Here is a 21,423-nt window from a genome sequence, read left to right as displayed (position 1 = left end):
CTGGCCATTTTTTGGTTGCAGCCATCATTGTTGTTTGGCAGGCCCGGGCTGGGGATTCGAACCCACCACCTTAGGTGTATGTGGCTGGCGCCTTAGTCGCTTGAGCCACAGGCGCCGAGCCAAGACCATTTGTTAATATCAACAATATTACAAAGAGCAGCACCTTTCATTTTGAATGCTACTACCTGCCAGCTCATGGTCCCGCCCCACCATTGTATCAATAAGACATCTGAAATTCAGATGCTAAATGGCTTGCTAGGCTCACCCAGTTAGTCAGTAGCAGAGCAGGACAAGGGAAATAAAAGAGGCCAGATCTGGGGGGGGGACAAGAAAATAATTGGCCTGAAGAAGAAAGAAGGTTCAACAGTCAACAAACCACCCAGTTTCAGAAAGTTGGTAAAGACTGTATCAAATGTAACATTAATTTACCAACCTGGGCAGTAACTATTTTATCTCCACTGGTAGCACTTGCCAAGTCAAGAGAAGGCTGAGAATCCTTAACTGTACTCTCTGAAGCCATGTTTGTAGTGAGGAGTGAATCAGACGTAATATTCTCTTTGGGAACTGCAACGATAATAATAGAAACAACAACAATAACTAGTATTTATACGGGACCTTATACATACCTTAAAAAGTACTTCAACTTTTATTGTTTGATTCTTATAACAATACTGTGAGAAAAGTGGCCTGATTATTCTTGTTCTAGTTTTCTACATGTGGAAACCATGGTTCAAACAAGTTATTTCACTTCCTCAAGACTGTACAACTCATACATAAAAAGATGCAGGACTTGAATTTAGACCAAAGTCTCCAAATTCCATATTCTTTTTCACCATGCCATACTGCACCTTAGATGGCAAAAGATTCGAAAGTTTAAGTCTGCTGAAACATTCAATTCTAGTACTGTAACTTGTCACCATTGTAAACATTTTTACTTTTTGTATATTACTAAGGAAATAATTTTTATAATTTGGTAATCAGCATCGTTTTACATAGCATAAACTGAAACAAAAGCAGAACGTTAAACAGTTCAGACTGCAACATCTCCCCACAAAGTTACTTCTCAATACTTGCCGTCTAGATCAGGTGTTTTAAGAGCCTCAAACTCCGATTCACTTTTCTTTTTTCTTGGGGGTGGAGCAGGCCGAGATGGAGGTGGGGGTCTAGGAGGTGGGAGATTTGTTGGAGGAGGAGGGCGTGCTGGAACAGGCTTCTTTGTACTAGCCACTATATCAGGTTCTGGAGTAAGGTGTCTTGGGGGTTTGGCTGGAGCCACTTCTTCCAAGGCACCAAAATCTTTAGTAGATAAGGTGTTTGAGGACACAGGTTCTAGAACATTACTTTGCTTGACTTCCATTGCTTCCTTGTTCAATACTTCTGTTTCAGGTTCAGGTACATTAAGCTGCTCAGTTGAACTTCTTTCGGTTAATTTAGTGGTTTCATCTACTGGCTTGTCACAGGTATCGTCAGAAATAACACTTTTTGATTCTAATTCAGTTTGTTCAAATGCATTCTGACTCTCTACCTTTTTGGATTCTTCTTGCAGTGCTTGATCTCTGGCTACCAGGCCAGGCACATTGCTAAGATCTGTTCTAGCCACAATAGGACCAGCGGTAGCCTGATCAGAGAGTTCTTTTCCTTGGGAATCCAAAGAGTCATCTTCAAACTGTAGTACTTTCTGACTCTCTTCAATAATACTTTCAATAATCTGATGGAAGGTTAAAAATCAGTTTTTAAAAATGAAGCTATTTATAAGAACATAATAATAGCTAATAATTTATATAGTATTTAGTATGAGCCAGGCAATGTTTTTAACCCTTTATATGTTTTACTATTTATAATAATTTTATAAGATTCTATTCCTATAGAGGGATCAAGTAATTTGTCCAATGATAATAAAGATAAAGCTGCTATAACCTAGGGAGTTTGGTTCTAGAATCCATTTTCTTAACCATCATAACAGGGAATTTGTATTAGTACATACAGTCACAAAAGTTCAAATAAAGGTCAAACCTAAACCTTCATTAAGGTTCTTAATATTTGATTCATTTACATACTTATGCCAAATTAGTTGCAGTAACAGCCTGTTGGTTTGAGCTTACTTAACGAAACCATAAGAATCCAGGGTGGTGCCTGTGGCTCAAGAAGTAGGGCACCGGCCCCATATACCAGGGGTGGTGGGTGTAAGCCCGGCCCCGGCCAAAAACTGCAAAAAATAAAAATAAAAATAAATAAAATCCCCCAAACCAGAAGAATCCAAATCTACCCAGGACAAGAATTAAAGTTGTTTAGCTCTGAACTCAAACCTATGACAGAAAAAGCCAATAGATGCCGGGAGATTAACATTTTTACTTTTTAGAGATGGGGTCTTATTCTGTCAGGCTGGAGTACAGGGGCATAGTAACAACTAATGTAGCATTGAACTCCTGAGCTCAAGTGACCCTTCCACTTCAGCTGCTTCTTAAGTAGCTGGGACTACAGGTGCTGGCCACCACACCTAAATTAAAACAATTTTTTAGAGGTAGGTCTTGCTATTTTATGCAGTCTGATCTTGGACTCCCAATCTCAAGCAATCCTCCTGCTCCAACCTCTCAAGTTGCTAGGACTATATATGTGAGCCACTAAACCCAGCAGATTAACATTTTAAACAAACTATACCTAATCCTTTACTATTCATACTGATGGCAGAACTATGAAGAGTTCAAACACCCAGCTTACCTTGCCTTTCCCCCTTTTATTTCTTATCTGCAGCTAAAAAAACGTAGGCAGGTTTTCCATGTCTTTATCAACATTTAGAAGAAAATATATTTTCTACCCACTCAATCTTGTCATTACTAACAGATTAAATCTCCCAGCCCACTTATCCTGCCACCATGGATAACTTTTGCTTTTTGAATTTCTTAGCTCTGGAAAGTTAATGAGATGTGTTGCAAAACCATTTTTGATCTGGTTTATAACAATTTCATGTTAACTTTAACTGGATATTACTGCTGTTCAATAATGTTCATCCCTGATTTCTTACCATATTCCATATATTACTTTATCTCAATCTTTAAATTGGCTTTTTCTTTTTTTGAAACAGAGTCTCATTCACTCACCCTGGGTGAAGTGCCATGGTGTCATAGCTCATAGCAACCTCAAACTCTTGGGCTCAAGCAATCCTCTTGTCTCAGCCTCCTAAGTAGTTAGGACTATAGGCGCCTGCTACTACGTCCAGTTAGTTTTTCTATTTTTAGTAGAGTTGGGGTCTCACTTTGTTCAGGCTGATATCAAACTCCTAACCTCAAGCAATCTACCTGCCTCAGCCCCCCAGAATTCTAGGGTTATAGGCTTGAGAATAGGAGTTCAAGATCAGCCTACACAAAGGTTACTGGCTACAATTTTCAAATTGTTAACCTTGGAAATTATCTCACTTTTATCAGAGGAATATTAGCTACAGCTTATCTCATTTGTGAATTATATAGTTACTGAGCACTGAGGACCTTAGTAATAACTAACAAAAATCTAACAATAATAGGTTTAAGAATTTATTTATTTATGAGACAGAGTCTCACTTTGTCGCCCTGGGTAGAGTGCTGTGGCATCATAGCTCATAGCAACCTCAGTCAAACTCTTGGGCTCAAGTTATTCTCTTGCCTCCACCTCCCAAGTAGCTGGCACTACAGGCGCCCTCCACAACATACGGTATTTTTAGAGATGGAGTCTTGCTCTGGCTCAGGCTGGTCTCGAACCTGTGAGCTCAGCCAATCCACTCACCTCAGCCTCCCAAGTGGTAGGATTACAGCCATGAGCTACTGTTCCAGGCCTCAGTAGGTTTAAGAATGAATAAGAAGTAAAGACATAGACATAGTGAGTATGTATGTTTTCCAAAAACTTGGCTATAAATGGAAGAGCTACAATGAAGGGAGCCAGCATTTTTATAAGATGAAGAGAAGGAGCCACTGGAAAGGAAGATAATAGAGCAATGTTCTAGAGAAGAAAGGAAAGAAGGCCTACTGTGTATTAGACCTAGCATATACATTCTCATTTAATTGTCACATAGGCCTTGAGAGGAATCTGTGTTATCTCTCTGTAGACGTTTCTACAAAAGCAGAAATCTGAAGTAAAAACATTAAGAATCTTGCCCAATATCCCACAGCTAGTAAGCTACACAGCCAAAATTAAAATCCAGGTTTTTCTTTAAAATCCAATGATTTTTGTATTATACCATGTTACTTGGGACAAGAAAAAAAATACTAAATCATCAGTGTTAGATGACATGAAAAACAGGTAAAAGATGAAAATAAATATGTCAGTAAGGGAATTAAGAGATGATAGAAAGGAATGGACTCAGGCTTATTAGTCTTTAATATCTACATGCAGATGGAAACAAGTTTATCTGCTGAAAGTTGGGGAGATGCAAGTAGGTACAGCAAGCATGAGAGTTTGAAATAATCACTATGTGTAATGGAAAGGTATCATAAGAAGGGTCAACATGAGGTCAAAGATCAGTTCTTCCCTAATCCCCTGAGAACAATCTCTCCATCCTCTGAACTTCTATCATTCCTACTGCTCATTATAGTATGAACTATAATATAAATACAGGGCAGTATATGGGCTAGCTCTGCCTATCTATTTTCTCCACACCAGATAATTAGTTTCTAGAGAGCAAGGCCCAAGTTTTCTGCCTCTTGACATGCCCTTACGAAACCTATTTATGGTGCTGAGCTCTGTCATTTTTTCCTAGGTTTTAGGAGGCAGCAAAAAGGGAGAGAGCAGTGAGAACCAAGATCAATAAAGAGATTACTATGCTAAAAGCACTGTTTGTTTCAGAAAGCTCACTGCTTTCCCAATGATTATAAATTAAAAAGTGAATACTTTAGTATGGCATAAGGCATTCCTATAATGTGACCTTAATTTCAGTCTTTTTTATTAAATCATAGCTGTATACGTTAATGCATTTATGGGGTAAAGTTTTATATACAATTTGAAATACTTACAACAAAATGGTGTATAAATGTCTTAACACAATAATTAAGGAATTGCTTCTTGGCCTTTTGGCTAAGATCAAGTGTAGTATAATTAAGAAAGTGTGGTGAAGGCTATGTTAATTTCGGTCTTTAGACTTATCCTCAAACATTTTGGACACATGTTAAGAGTGCCTCTATTGGAGAACTCTGGGGTAGAGAATGTTACATTTCCTCGGCTTCTTGAAACCCATTGGCTAGAACATATCCTACGGCACAGAAAACACCCAAAACCTATATAAAAGGTCCAGGCAAGGTGGTGGCTCATGTTTATAATCCTAGCATGTTGGGAGGCTGAAATGGGAGATTATTTTGAGACCAGTCCAAGCAACACAGCAAGTCTCTGTCTCTATAAAAAATAGAAAAATTAGCCTGGCATGGTAGTATACACCTGTAGTCCCAACTACTTGGAGGGTAGTGCATACCTGTAGTCCCAACTACTCATTGGAGCCCAGGAAACTAAGGTTTCAGTGAGCTATGATGATGCCACTGCACTCTAGCCTGGGCAACAGAGTGTGACCATATCTCCCAAAACAAAATAACATCCCTCCCCTCCAAAAAACCCCAAGAAACTTATATAAATAAATGAACACACACACTATCCTATCTTTCTCCCTGAGTTTTATCCGGATACTGTGAAATCCCCATTTTCAAAATTGTATTGCACACGAACTTTATGGTCACCCTATATTTCTCTTGTGCTCAGTTTCTTATAGTAAACCCATCTCAGAAGGTACATAGTATATATCTATCTAGCCTAGACATTAGCCATGTACATAGCACCAGTTCTTTAAAAGGTATCAAACACACTATTAGAGTGAGAATTTCTTACAATCTCTGATTCCTAAAGACATCAAAAATTGCTGCACTGAGTTTTCCAATAACCTCAAGAGTAGCTATGGCTGACTCTCTTCCCCTTACACAACCTGAGCTGATCTGTAAAAATGGTTCACTATTCACTGGACCCAGAAAACCCTACAGAGTAACACATGTGAAACTGCCCAGGTCATCAAGAACGTGTACATGTGGAAAGCCACCAAATTTCTGAAAGACGTCACTCTAAAGAAAAAATGTATACCATTCTGACATTATAATGGTGGAGTTGGTAGGTGTGCCCAGGCCAAACAGTGGGGCTGGACATAGCATTAGTGGCCCCAAAAGAGTGAATTTTTGCTGCACATTTTAAAAAATGCAGAGAGCAATGTTAAACTTAAGGGTTCAATGTAGATTCTCTTGGCATTGAGCATGTTGAGGTGAATAAAGCACCCAAGATGCATTACAGAACTTAGAGAGCTTATGGTCCGATTAACCCATACATGAGCTCCCCCTGCCACATCAAGATGATCCTTTCTAAAAAGGAACAAACTGTTCTAAAACCAGAAGAGGAGGCTGCACAGAAGAAAAAGATATCCCAGAAGAAACCGAAGGAACAAAAATTTATGACACAGAAATGAATGCAACAAAAAATAAAATCAAGAACAGTAAAAAAAAAAAAAAGTAGCTATGGCTTATTTTATTAAAAATATAAGCATAAAAATAAAAATATTTCACAAAATACCATTTCAAGGATAAATCACCAATTATTAAGAATATGAAATGACTTCTAAAAAGCCTGACATTTACTGAACATCTGCCATGTATGGAGCACTACGCTCAAGGAATATATAACATTTTCTGTTTTAAGTGTATCATACAAATATGCTGTCTGTTATATTGGCATTATATCTTTCCAACCTTTTTAGACACATCTTGTTTCAATTCTTGTACAGTGGATTCACTTCCAACTTTGTTTGCAGTGTTCTCTGTTTCCTGTTTAAAAAAGAAAAGAAATAGAAACCAAATGATGACATCCTTTCTTTAAAAATATGCTTAAAAGGGCACAAAAGGGAAAATAATAGCATTAATAAATCAAAGGCTCATAAAAGGCTTTCATGGCTGTATACTGACAGATGCCCAGGGATTTTATGCCATATGAGACAATGTGATTTGCATAAGAAAATTATCAATCAGCAATCTTCTATTATTCTGCAATAGGATATTTACCTTTAAATGTGAAACTTTTTAACATTAAAAAACTGTAATGGAAGATAAGAATGTCCAAGTACCTTTGCAGCTGAAAAGAATTAAGGATTTAAGCAAAGGGCTGAATCAGAATTGTTATTTTCCCCAAAGTATTGCTCCATAAATATGCATATATATAAAAAACACAGAAAACCACATTCAAAGAACAGTTTTCTTAAGATTCTACATGCTTTAGATTAAGGAAATAAAAACTTAACCAGATGTCAAATGAAGCCCCATAACAGCAAGAGATGAAAAAGTTAAACCCACCAAAAATACATATATATCTACGTATACATTTATATACACATACGTACATATATATATATATTTGGGAGGTTAGAAATGGATACTGCATTCCTGCTGGAAAAAAAATAGGGTAAAATAAGACAATCATACATTCATAAATCTTAATACAGTATTCTGTTCAATCTTAAGTTGTTTCCATATTTATAAAAGTATAGCAATTTGAATTGCTCCTATGGATACTAAGAAAAAAATTAATAATTTCAGTGCACATTACAGAGCTTTTTAGAGGAAGGTCACTATAACCAGTTTTGACAAATAAGGGACCCAAGGTACATTAACTATTATGCAAGTATCAGGATACAAACCTGATAGGCTCCATGATAAAATTACTCCACAGATTATTATAATGTTAAAAATTTAATGTGCTAGTGAAATTCCTGTAGGACTTGCACAATCTCCAATCTGGAAAGCTGTTTCATGGAATTCCTCCCCAGAGTCCCCAGAGTTAGGTAATAAAAACTATCAATCTATACAGATTCTTCTAGAGAAAAATTGTTTTGTGGAATCTTAAGTATTAGGTAAAATTCAAACTCTATCACAGCCCATGAGGACCTAACGAAACATGGCCCGTCTACATTTTTGATATATTCTATACTTCTCATCTCCTCCTGACATTAGTCCCCACAACTACGCTCTGGCCAGTAGTTGTGGTGGTTCCTTGTCATTAGGGTCACAACACAAGCACGATTTTATCAGAACATATTTCCCTAACCACCTTAAAAATAGCCTTAATCTCAATTTTCTGACACATTAACCTATTTTTTTCTTCCTTCCCTTTTATTACCATTTGAAATGACTTTGTTTACTTGATGTTTTTTGGTTTCGTCCCTGCCACACTAGAATGTAAGCTCTATGAGAGCAGGGACTTTGTCTTTTTTGTCTACCATTATTTACCTAGTCCTTAAAATGGTGTCTGGAACTAAGTGTTTGCTGAATCAATTTTGAGTAATGCATGACCTGGTTTTTCTTTAGTTAATACACACACCTTAAGTTTATATAATAAATATATATATCTTTTAACTGAATCCTGGTTTTAAACGAAAGAAAATCTAATCAAAACAAATTAGTAAACTAGCCTTGAGCTGATCATCATTAAGAATAGCTGGTGCATGTTATAGACAACGTCGACTGTCCCACTAATTGGGTATTTTTATCCAATCATCCTCCAATAACTTTATTAGTAGGAAAATTAGGAGCACTGTATATATAGCACAATTATGTGGATATTTTCCTTAAATTAAGCTAAGTAAAAACATACATTAATAATCCCTTACCAATTTTGTAAGTACTTAATTAAAACAAATCAATTTGTTTTAATTAAGTACTTAAAAAATTAACAGATCAACATTCTTACACTGACCAAAACTACCAGTGATTAGACTTCTATTTTTCTATTTTACTTAGTTTTTTTTTTAGAGACAGAGTCTCACTTCATCGCCCTTGGTAGAGTACCGTGACATCACAGCTCATAGCAACCTCCAACTCCTGGGGTTAGGCAAGTCTCTTGCCTCAACCTCCGAGTAGCTGGGACTACAGGCACCCGCCACAACACATGGCTATTTTTTGTTGCAGTTTGGCCAGGGCTGGGCCACCCTGGATATATAGGGCTGGGGCCCTACCCACTTAGCCACAGGCGCCGCCTTTTTTTTTTTTTTCTTTTTTGAGAGAGGGTCTCTCTGTCACCTAGGCTAGAAGGCAGCAGAACCATCATTGCTCACAGCAACCTCAAAATCCTGGGCTTGAGTGATCCTCCTGCCTCAGCCTCCCTTTCAAGTAGCTGGGTCTACAGATGCACACTACTATGCCAGCTAATTGCTAATTTTTCTTTTTTTGTAGAGACAGGGTCTTACTCTTGCTTAGGTTGGTTTCAAACTTCTGGGTTCAAGCAACCCTCCAACATTGGCCTCCCAAAGTTCTAGGATTACTAGGCCTTATTTGGTCTTAATAAAACTCTTGGATTTCGAACTTCTGGAAGATAGCAACTCCTAAAAGGTAAACTGCTGCAAAGTCACATGCTTAAAGAAGTGATAATGGCACGCACCAGAGGACTTGATCTTTAGAAGAATTCTTAGTAAAATCTGACTGAATCAATATAGTTGACTATAATTCTTTCCCAGTCATATATAAGGTCCAGGTAGTTCTTCTAATATCTTGATCATGGCTTTGGGAACAAAGCAATGGAGGCCAAGCATGTGCCTGCATGACCAACTTGGCCATACTTAAGAGAGTCCTTATTTATTATCTACTTTTGGAGATGGTCTGCCCCATTACTAAAATACAGGACTGAAAGTGGCTTCCTCACTATCAGGCCATTTCTCTAACCCCTACCAATCACAGTATCAAAAAATATGCTTCCTTAAAAGAAATAGTATATTATTCATTTTTTAGCAATTCACATGCCAGTTACCTCCATCTGTGATGGATATTATTTGTGTAAAAGTGATCTACACTCACAGAAATCTTCATTACTATTATTTTTTTTGTTTGTGAGATTGGGTCTATATTGCCCAGGCTAGACTGCAATGCATCATCTTAGCTTATGACAACCACAAACTCCTGAGCTCAATTGATTCTCTTCTCTCAGCCTCCTGAATAGCTGAGATTATAGTGTGCACCACCACGCCTGGCTGACTTTTCTCTTTTTTGTAGAGCTAAGGTCTCACTATGCTGCCCAGACTGGCCTGGAACTTCAGGTCTCAAGTGATCCTCTCACCTTGACCTCCCAAAGTGCTAGGATTATGGCCATGGGCCATCATGCTTGGCCAGAAATCTTTTATTATTTATTAAAGAACATTCAGCTAAAAACATGAATTATAAAAAAAAAATTAGGATCACTTCTAGTTTCTAGTATTAGGGCAAAGCTATTTATTAACAGTGACTAAAGTGAAATTACAAAAAAATTAGAAATGTGACTTTCAATGCTATTCCCTTTGTCTTGACATTCTAATTGCCTCTTAACAGCTTTCTCTGTTCTTAAGTCTCTTTCCTCCAAACTTTCTTCCACCCTTCCACCAGATTTCTTAATTCCCATCAACAAAAAAACCCCTGGACAACACCTATAAGAAACATAAAAACTGACTTTTTAAAAAATTTCAAACTAATATGAGTGTAGAAATGTTTAGGTTACACTGTTTTCAGTTCTAAGGTAAAGTTCAAGTTGTAGTTGAGCCCTTCAGTAAGCCACACCTATAAAGTGGCTTACACTGTACACATTAGGTGAGATCCCACCAACTGTCCTCCCTCTTTCCCTCCTCCCCTCTTCCTCCTCTCTCTTTTGTGTGGGCATATAATTGTTTATGTATTGGTAAAAACTGACTTTTTAAATGTTTTGCTTCAAACTTTTTTTTGGGGGTGGGGGGACAGAGCCTCAAGCTGTTGCCCTGGGTAGGGTGCTGTGGCATCATAGCTCACAGCAACCTCCAACTCCTGGGCTTAAGCAATTCTCTTGCCTCAGCTTCCCAAGTAGCTGGGACTATAGGTACCCGCCACAACACCTGGCTATTTTTTGGTTATAGTTGTCACTGATGTTTGGCAGGCCTGGGCTAGATTCGAACCTGCCAGCTCTGGCGCATGTAGCTGGTGCCTTAGCCACTTGAGCTACAGGTGCCGAGCCAGAGAAAGCCACATTTTCAACCAGACACCTTGTGTTCTCAGTGAATTTCAACCATGTGCCAGTATTACTTTTAAACATTTTTTATTAAATATTGAGTAAATATGAAAAAATTTTTATAAAATATAAGGAATAAAGAATTATAATCTTTCATAAGCACTCAAAATGACAGAAATAACATTCTTACTATTAGCTTTCAGTGTCTTGTGTACCCTTTTCCATTTCCATTACATTCTCTCTTCCACAGAAAGGGCTGATATCCTAAATTTTGTGTTTAGCATTCCCTTGTCATTCTTTACAGCTTTACCATGCTTGTATCTCTAACTAATATATTCTTTAATTTGGCAGCTTCTGAACTTAATATAAATGGAATCTTACTGTATATACTTTCTATGACTTTTCCCCAACTCAGTACTCTGATGTTTATTCATGTCATCATGTATAGCTAATTCATTCATTTCTACTGCTGTAGAATTTCCATATTAATAGACCACAATTTATCAAAGAGAATGGTATCCAATGTGTATAAATAAAAGGTAAATACAATGGAACTGAAAGAAGTACAGATCAAAAAAAGTACAGATCCAAAATTATACATACATATGCACACATATCCATTCATATACAATATGTGCACTATGAAAATAGTTCTGTTTGGTGATATACTTGTATGTAAAATGGCTCTCAAAAAAATGTTTCTCAGAGGCATAATGTTTCAATACCAAATTCCTCTGCTGAGACTGATATTTATATACAGCCAATCCCCGGGTTATAGATGAGAAATGTTCTTGAGACCATCTTTAGGTCAGATTTACATGTAATTCAGACCCCTGTTGAACAGCACATATACAGTAATAATACTATAATGGCTCATATTACTGTGGTAATAATAATAACATAGTACAATACTGTAACAACAACAATAATAATAATACTGTACTGGAATAATAAGTTACAGAAACTACTGTGTTCTTTTTTAAATTCAAACAAAAAGACTGTTAAAAACAAATGCACACAAAAAGTTTAGCTAGGACATGGAATAAATTTCAGAAAAGATTATTAAAGGCTAACACCTAATGTTGCATCAATTCTAATAATCAAGGCTAATAGGAATATTATGCTTATTTCGATCTAAGCAAATCAATAAAAACCTTCCCATTTCATTAATTAATCCACTATGCTGCTTAGTAATAATTGATGCTTTCTTCATATGAAACCTATAGCCCAACTATAGCTCAAGAATATGGGGAAGGTGGAGAGGGAGGGGAGGGGAGGGGGGAGGATGGGTGGAAGGAGGGTGTTTGGTAGGACCACACCTATGGTCCATCTTACAAGGGTACATGTGAAATTTACTAAATGTAGAATATAACTGTCTTAACACAATAATTAAGAAAATGCCATGAAGGCTATGTTAACCAGTTTGGTGAAAATATTTCAAATTGTATATAAAACCAGCACACTGTACCCCATGAATGCATTAATGTACACAGCTATGATTTAATAAAAAAAAAGAAAAAATATAATTGATGCTTCCATTGGAGCACTGCCTTTCACATGTATTTATTTTCACTTTATCCTTTATAAGTTGAGCAATTAAAGCATAATGCTTTCCCAGTGAATGATGGCATATGGGCTTTCTCCAAATGCATATTTTTACTTTCGCTTTCATTATAATCACTTTTGTCTTTGCTGCAGGCTCACCTGGATTTGCAATGGACTTTTGCTTTGGAGGCATGGTCATCAGGTAAACAGACTCACAAAATCAAATTAAAAAGTTAATATCAAAAGTGATGCTACATAAACAATGAGACTAGCCACGAGCATAAAGATGCTGTACCAAGGAACTGGGGATGCCATGGTGGGTTTATTTATATGCACTGATAGATTAGCTCCTGAATTAGTAATTTAACTATAAATTACCCTTATGGGAAGCCTTGAGCACATGTTTGTAAGTATGCAATGCTGTAAATCGGGTTGTGTGTAACCCAGGGAATGCCTGCATAGTGATAGTACCAATATAATGTGTTCACAAGAAGTGCATATGTGTTTTGGTTACCCTTTTTGGTTACACTTTTAACATGCAAGTAATTGAAATTACTTATTAAACTCACACAAAAACATGTTGTACAGTGTTCTTTTATCTTACATATTATAAACCAAACAAAAATTAGTGGAAATCTAAAAAAAAAAAGCCCCTTCATTGTAGTGTAATACAGTTATGAATTTCTAGAGTACCTAATTATATCCAGTAGGATACAATGACAATATTATTAACCAAAAATTAAGTAAAAGAAAGCAAAAGCAAGAAAATGAAGAATTACATAAAAGAGAAAGCATGAATTTAAAAGTACACAATTTCTAAAAATGTAACTTTCAGAAAGCACAACTTACCGTGAATGTTGAAAGCCCAATTTGTCCTGGAGATCTGTTTAGAAATAAAAGGAAGGATGTATTGAATAAGGTGAGAAAGAGAAATACTACAACATTTTCTTTGAAGCTACTGTGAAGGGAATTGTGTCTTTGATTAGCTCCTCAACTTGGCTGTTGCTGGCATATACAAAGGCTACTGATTTGTGGACACTGATTTTATAACACTTATTATAAACAAGCCCATTTTTTTCAAAAAAGGTATATATTTTGTGATTGATAAGTTCTATTGTATACACATAGAAAATGTGAAAAACATAAAAAGTAAAAGAGAAAGTTAAAAAGATTTACACATAATCTCACCACCTAAGAGATGTGAGTACGGTCTTCCTAGATAGACATATACTACAACAAATAAGCATCCTTATAAGTAAAAATCTGTACACTTCTGTAATAAATTTCCTTAAAATAAATTTTTCTAGAAGTAGAATTGTGGGTCAAAAGTATACTAACTTTCCAAAATTTGAGAAACTTTCAAATGGCCAACAATTGTACCAAATTTATACTCCCACTGCTCTATAAATACCTGTTTCTTAATACCCCAGCCGAAAATGAGTGTTATTTAAAAAATTTTACCACTTGACTGGCAAAAGTATATCTCTCAGTGTTATAATTTGCACTTTCTTGACTTCTAGTATGGATGAAAATTTTCTTATGTGTTAGACATGTACATTACTTCTGAAGACAGATACTCATGTTTTCAGTTTATTTTCCTACTAGAGCAAAACTCTATTTTTAAATATAAACCTCTCTAGATATAATAATTTTAGAAGTAATTTTTCACCAATTATTTTCATCCCCTCCCCCATTTTTTTTCCAAAATAGAAAAATCTAATTATCTGTTTCAAAGTGGCCCTTATAGCCATTTATTATACTTCAGGTTTATGAAGTAAGAAACAGTTTTAAATAATTAATATACCATTCCTACATCTTTTTCTTGCAGTTTTTTGGCTGGGGCTGGGTTTGAACCTACCACCTCCAGCATATGGGGCTGGCGCCCTGCTCCTTTGAGCCACATTTTCCTACATCTTTCTATAAAATAAAATTAGTGCAGATAATACAAGTCTGGGTTGAAAAGCACCTTTAAAAACATACTAATAACATAGTATCTTTTTCACGGACAAAGAAATGAAATTCTAACCGATTGTGACTTCTCAAAGTCACTGGAACCAAGAAGTATGGATTCTCATGCCATGTTTTTATATGCCAAATTGGGTAATGACATTTAGAATATAGGAATCCTTGACCTCTAGCCAAAATTTAGTTTAATAAAAAATTACTTTTGAAAAAAAATAAAAAAAGAAAAACAATTACTGCATAGTTACTTTTGCATAACATAAAATTAATCCCTTTATTCAAAAACATTTATGGAATACCTACTATGTACTGAGACTATAGATACAAAAATGAATTAGATACAATTCTATTTTGGAGAGGTTTTGTCAGGTTTCTTTCTTTTCTTTTTTTTTGTTTTTGAAATAGTCTCTCACTTGGCTCGGCACCTGTAGCTCAACTGGCTAAGGCGCCACGTACACCTAAGGTGGCGGGTTCGACTCCAGCCCAGACCCGCCAAACAACAATGGCGGCCGCAACCAAAAAAAAAAAAAAAATAGCCGGGTGTTGTGGCGGGCGCCTGTGGTCCCAGCTACTTGGGAGGTGGAGGCAGGAGACTCGCTTGAGCCCAGGAGTTGGAGGTTGCTGTGAGCTGTAATGCCAGGGCACTCTACCCAGGGGGACAGCTTGAGGCTCTGTCTCAAAAAAAAAAAAAATAGTCTCTCACTCTGTCACCCTGGGTAGAGTGCCCTAGCATCATAGCTCACAGCAACCTCAAATTCTTGGGCTTGAGTAGGGTGACCAGATTTTAACATTTGTAAAGCGGGACAACAGGGCCCTGGGGCAGGGCAGGGGATGGGGCAGGGCAGGGCCTGACAACAATGTAAACTTTGATAAGCAGTTCTCGATAATCACTTCTCAACAATTATTTGTTATTATTACAGTTTAACATTATAAAATTAACAAAAATAATATAAAGCTCATATTCTGACGAAATAGCCACATGGCAGCCGAAAACTGTATATTCCCTTCCTTTTCTCCCTCCCGTTTGTGCATTCTTTCCAAAAATTGGGACTTTTTTAAAACGCCGCGGGAAGTCTGGTCACCCTAGACTTGAGCAATCCTCTTGCCTTAGCCTTCCCAGTAGCTGAGACTACAAGCATGTGCCACTACACCCTGCTGGTTTTTCTATTTTTAGTAGTGATGGGGGTCTTTTGTTCAGGCTGGTCTTGATCTCCTGAGGTCAAGCAATTCACCCACTTCAGCCTCCCAGAATGCTAGGATTACAGGCATTAGCCACCACACTTGATCTAGTTTTTTTTTTTTTTTTTCTTTTTGGGACAGGGTCTTGCTCTGTAACCACGGCTAGAGTGCAATAAAAGCTCACTGAAACCTCAAACTCCTGAGCTTAAGTGACACTCTTTCCTCACCTCAGCCTCCCCAGTAGCTGACACTATAGGCACACACCACCGCACTTGGCTAATTTTTCTAATTTTTGTAGACACAGGGGCTTCAGGAGTCTTGCTCTTGCTCAGGCTGGTATCAAATTCCTGGCTTCAAGCAATCCTCCTGCCTTGGCTTTGCAAAGTGCTAGGATTACAGGCAAGAACAATGACACCTGGCCTTGGAGGGGTTTTTAAAATTCAGTAAAAAATAAGTAGGTATCATAAAATAATGCCTGCTTAATTGCAATATCTGGTCAATATAAATATGTTAACAAAGGACAATTTCCATAAATCAAATTTTTATATGAGCAATTATTCAGCTCTTTTGACAAACCTATACTGCTATATAATAAAAATCCTGTTTATCCAGAGTTAATTAGGACCAAGGCTATTGCAAACTCAGAAAAAGAAAGAAGAAAAAAGAAAGATGAACACAAATGAGTATCTTAAATAATACAAGTGCAATCGAAACAAACAAACAACAAAAAAACCCTTGAGGCTCATGTTTCCATGTGGTACAAATTCTGAATGTCAATCACCTGCAACAAAAGCATAAAGGCAAGAGGAGATAGGATTCAAAAAAATTAAGACTCCTATGAAGTAGAGAAGAGAAGAAAATCTCCCTTTCCCACCACCCTCACATCTTGAGAAATGTGACCAGGCCTTTCAGCTGTCTGCCAAGAAAAAAAAAGGAAGCCACATTTATCTCTTATGTCATTGCTTTTCAAAAACAGTACTTTATGGGTCTTTATTCACAGGATCAAAGTTATTGACTAATTGTTGACACACATGGAAATATTCCAGATTGGTTCTGGTGGAGCTTTACATATAACTATATACAAACTATACAAACAAATATGCATTGAGAAACGAGGGGGCATAGTGAAAATAGGCTTTTGAGCAGGTAAACCTTGCTTGAATATGTTTCTACCACTTATCCCATGTGTGACCAAATCATTTAACCATCCAATTTCTCCAAGCCTCATTTTTTTCCTCTGTAAAAGGGAGTAAAACCATCTACTTCCCAGGGCTGCTGTGAGGATTAAATGAGAGAGTACAAGGGGCACAAATGGTAAGTGGCAGTTTCTTCAGCAGCTTTGAATTGCTTTAAATTTCTCAAAGGCACTTTGGCAGTCTGTCATTATTTGGGGGGGATGTGCTGAGACCAATTTCTAGAACACAGAAAAGGTCTCCTACAGCCTGTCAAGCTTCAGCCCATTTAACAACAGGGAAGATGGGGGATGGGGTAGATTATATTGAACTGGTGATTAAAATGAGATTCTGCTTATAACTGGGTGCCATGATCAAACAAAAAAACTAATTACAAAAGACACTCATATTTGAATTATAGTTTAAGCATTACAAAGTTGTTAATGTTTTGATAGGTATTAACAAATATTATAGTTTATTCTAGTCTATTAAGTCCAAAACTGTTGCTAACAGTTATCTACTCTTTTGTGATTAAATTTTTGATCTGTTTTTAGAACATTAACACCTAGTAAAAGTGAAAGCATATTTATGATTTGCAAAGCTGGCGACAATGATGTGTATCATGTGCCAAGATAAGAAAAGAACATTTCACTGTAGGAAACAGTAAATCATTATTTATTATTATTTCTTATTATTCCCCCATGAAGCTTTCCAAAGGGGCCTTGTAAATAATAATAAAACAATGGCCATCATTTATTAAGCATGTGCCAAAAATGTTAACACATGACATGTTTCAGCTTCTCTGGTCCTCACAACCCTCCTAATTAGGTAGTTACATTACTTTTCCTATTTTACAGAGCAAAAAACTGAGGCTCTGGTCAGATTAAATCATTTAAATAACATAGCTAGTAAATGTATAATAGTAAGGCTAGAATTTGGCTCTAGGCAGTCTGACTCCGCTCTCAAGCACTTTGCAATGCTGCCTCCTCTCTGGGTAAGTCTTGAAACAGCGGTTTTCAGCCCGTGGGTCATGACCCCTTTGGAGGTCGAATGACCCTTTCACAGGTTGCCTAAGACCATCCTGCGCATCAGATATTTACATTACGATTCATAACAGTAGCAAAATTACAGTTATGAAGTAGCAATGAAAATAATTTTATGGTTGGGGGTCACCACAACATGAGGAACATAAGGAACTGTATTAAAGGGTCTCAGCATTAGGAAGGTTGAGAACCACTGTCTTAAAAGATAATGGTTATAGAAAGATTGTAACTGGTGCTATGTATGAGTAAAAGTAAAGGTAATTAGTGCTGCTTTCTGAGTTGGACTAAACTGATTAAATCAAAGGCTGTGAATCCTGACCTGCCTTTAGCAACTACAATTAAGGCCTAATTCCTTTGGCACTGCCAGGGAATGAAATAATTTAATATTCCATATGTAAAATTTACAAAGAGATGAAGCTTTTCTTTGTGTGTCATGCTCGTGATAATATCTTAACAATTTTTGAATTTAAAATTTCAAAAGCATATTATAAATAAGTACATAAATATAAGCCTTTGCAGTTTCAGTAATCTTCCCTTTGAAAATATCTTCTTAAACAAAGGATATACAATTTTTCCTTTCTTCCTTAATTACCTCGTTCAAACACTACACTGTATTTTAATACAATAATGCCCTCCAGGGATCCTAAAGTGCAGGGGATTTATTTGCTTTCACACTAAGGGATCCTAGACTACTATGCTTGGAATGTCTATGTTTTATAGTTTTGGGTTTCCTTCTTCAGTTTAAGTGGTCACCTCTTACAGCTGGCCAAGAGCCTGACTTTAAAAGCTTTCCTCCCACCACCCTTCTAATTCTTGCTTCTAATCTGGATTGAGCTGGGAAATCAGATTTTTTTTAAAAAAAGAAATTATATGGTAAAAGAAGAATCTAGGGATTCTAGAGATCTGTGCATGAGACTTTATGTACATGACTTTATTTTGGACTTTGTGGTACTTCTTTGTTCTGAGGCTTTTTAAAGTGCTTATTTCTTGTTTTTAGTTGTTTGCATCTGAGAACTGTCATTACCAAAGAAGTGGCCACTAGATATATGAGGTGTTACTAATCTTTGGTAGCCTAGACAACTCAACTCTTCTCTGTCACCCAGTCTCTCTCTAATCTCAAAGTACAGATAATAACATTAGACCATCCCAGTGCTTATGTGCTTAAAGAAAACAACTATTCATGTTCAAGTTTGGGGATGGGAGGAAGAAATGGGAGATAAGATGTCAAGAAAATTAAGTTCACTTGCTCTTCCACCAACTAGCTCCAAGACCTTAAACAAGGATTTAGAGTTCCCTAATTTTAGGAAATTTTATCTTAATACCTCTCATTAGTTTGGGAGTGAGGATATAATTTATACCTGCTGTCCTCAAACTACGGCCCGCGGGCCACATGCGGCCTGCCTAGGACATTTATCTGGCCCACTGGGTGTTTTTGCCACTGCTGCCTGTCCTGCTTAGCAGCTGACTCATCCCGGGGCCCACAGTCTGGCCCTGCAGTGGTCTAAGGGACAGTGAACTGGCCTCTTGTTTAAAAAGTTTGAGGACCCCTGATTTATACCATGAATAATGATTTTAATTTTATATATGAAACATGGACATAATCTGACATATACACTCAGAGACGTCCAGTAATACTTTTGTTATATCAAGTTAACTAAAAAACATTGCTTAAAGATATTCTGAAAAAAATAGGGCTAATCAGATTTTGCCTTTTTAAATACCAAAGCCCAAATGCGTACATAAAATAACTTTATTATGGTGGGACGAGGTGGCTCACACCTGTAATCCTAGCACCCTGGGAGGCAAAGGCTGAAAGATCGCTTGTACTCAGGAGTTGAGACCAGCCTGAGCAACGGAAACCCCGTCTATACTAAAAATAGAAAAAATCAGCCAGCCGTGGTGATAGGCACCTGTAGTCCCAGCTACTCAGGAGACTGAGGCAGGAAGATTGCTTGAGCCAAGGAGTTTGAGGTTGATGTGAGTTAGGGTGAGGCCATGGCACTTTAGCGGGGGCAACCGAGGGAAGACTATCTCAAAACAAAACAAAAAACCAACAAAAACACCTTTTTGACACCCCACATAAGTGGAAAATCTATTGGAAACCCCTGAAGTTACATGAAGACAAATTAAAATACTAGTGGTAGACCCCACTTTAAAGAAAACCTAACAAACCAAAATGAGAGAATCAAAAGTTCATTTTTCATTTCCAAAGGTTTCATCATGGGGTACTTTTAAATAAAATATTTTTGGTGCATTTAAATGTTTAATAAAGCTTTAAATAATAAATGTGCTTCTAACAAAGTTGAACACAACATAATTTTAAAGAGCTAAGCTTCCTTTCTTACATAGTAGCAAGAATAAAAGCACAAAACAAAAAATTTCCAACATTTTAATACTAATTCCAAAGACAATCTTTAAATATCTAAAAAATCCATAATTGACAAATAATTGTATATATTCATGGGGCACAATGAGATGTTTGATATATGTATACATTGTGGAATAACTAAATCAAGCTAATTAATATATTCTTCACCTCACATACTGATCACTTTTTGTAGTGAGAAAATCCAAAATTTACTCTAAGCAATTTTGAAATACACACAAAATCATTAACTGTAGATACTATGGCATGCAATAGATCTCCAGAACTTATTCTTCCTAACTAAAACTTCATATCCTTTGACCAGTATATCCCCATTTCCTGACTCTCCCTCTATTCCCCTTTGCCTCTGGTAATCACCATTCTACTCTCTGCTTCTGTCAGTTTGATATTTTTAGATTCCACATATAAGTGAGATCATGTAGTATTTGTTTTTTTATGTCTGGCTTATCTCACTCAACAAAACATCCTCAAGGTTCATCGATGTTGTTGCAAATGACAGGATTTCAGTCTTTTTTAAGGCTGAATAAGTATTCCATTGTGTGTACACATCTCATTTTCTTTATCTATTCATCTGTTGATGGACTCTTAGGCTGATTCCCTATCTTGGCTATTGTGAATAATGCCATAATGAACGTGGGCATGCAAGTATCTCTTCAACATATTGACTGTATTCCCCTTGGCTGTATACCCAGTAGGGGGACTGCCAGAATATATGGTAGTTTTACCTTTAGTTTTCTGAGGAACCTTCATAGTATCTTCCATAATGGTGGTACTAATTCACATTACTACCACAGTGTACAGGGTTCCCTTTCCTCCATATTCTCACCAGCATCACTTTTTGTCTTTTTAATAGTAGCCAAAGCCCGGAACAGTGGTTCATGGCTTACGCCTGTAATCCCAACTACTCAGGAGGCTGAAGCAGGAGGATGACTTGAAGCCTGGAGTTCAAGATTGGCCTGGGTAACATAGTGAAACCCTGTCTCTAAATAAATTAAAAAAAACCAAAACTAGTTAGACATGGTGGTACATGTCTATAGTCCCAGCCACTCAGGAGGCTGAGGCAAGAGGATTGCTTGAATCCAGGAATTTGAGGGTGCAGTGAGCTATGACTGTGCTACTGCACTCCAGCATAGGTGACAAAGGGAGACCCTAT

The 21,423-nt window shown here is 36.9% G+C and overlaps 1 protein-coding gene and 1 pseudogene across 2 annotated transcripts in view; one reads left to right on the top strand and one right to left on the bottom strand.

Moving 5' to 3' along the window:
• WDR44 (WD repeat domain 44) overlaps window positions 1–21,423 on the bottom strand; it is an 89,254-nt gene that overhangs the window by 46,154 nt on the left and 21,677 nt on the right. For both annotated transcript variants that reach the window (XM_003796987.3, XM_003796986.2), the window contains exons 2-5: window positions 13,378–13,411; window positions 6,741–6,815; window positions 1,075–1,708; window positions 434–564 (exon numbers count right to left, since the gene is read on the bottom strand). In XM_003796987.3, coding sequence (XP_003797035.1) covers window positions 434–564; window positions 1,075–1,708; window positions 6,741–6,815; window positions 13,378–13,411 — 874 coding nt within the window. The remainder of the gene's footprint in view (window positions 1–433; window positions 565–1,074; window positions 1,709–6,740; window positions 6,816–13,377; window positions 13,412–21,423) is intronic.
• Window positions 5,021–5,200, top strand: LOC111727539 (annotated as a pseudogene).

This window comes from Otolemur garnettii, unplaced genomic scaffold (assembly GCF_000181295.1).
Source record: "Otolemur garnettii isolate 467f Iridium unplaced genomic scaffold, OtoGar3 scaffold00110, whole genome shotgun sequence".
Lineage (NCBI taxonomy): Eukaryota > Metazoa > Chordata > Mammalia > Primates > Galagidae > Otolemur > Otolemur garnettii.
Note: the sequence above shows the minus strand (reverse complement) of the source record. Positions and strands in the feature narration are given on the sequence as shown.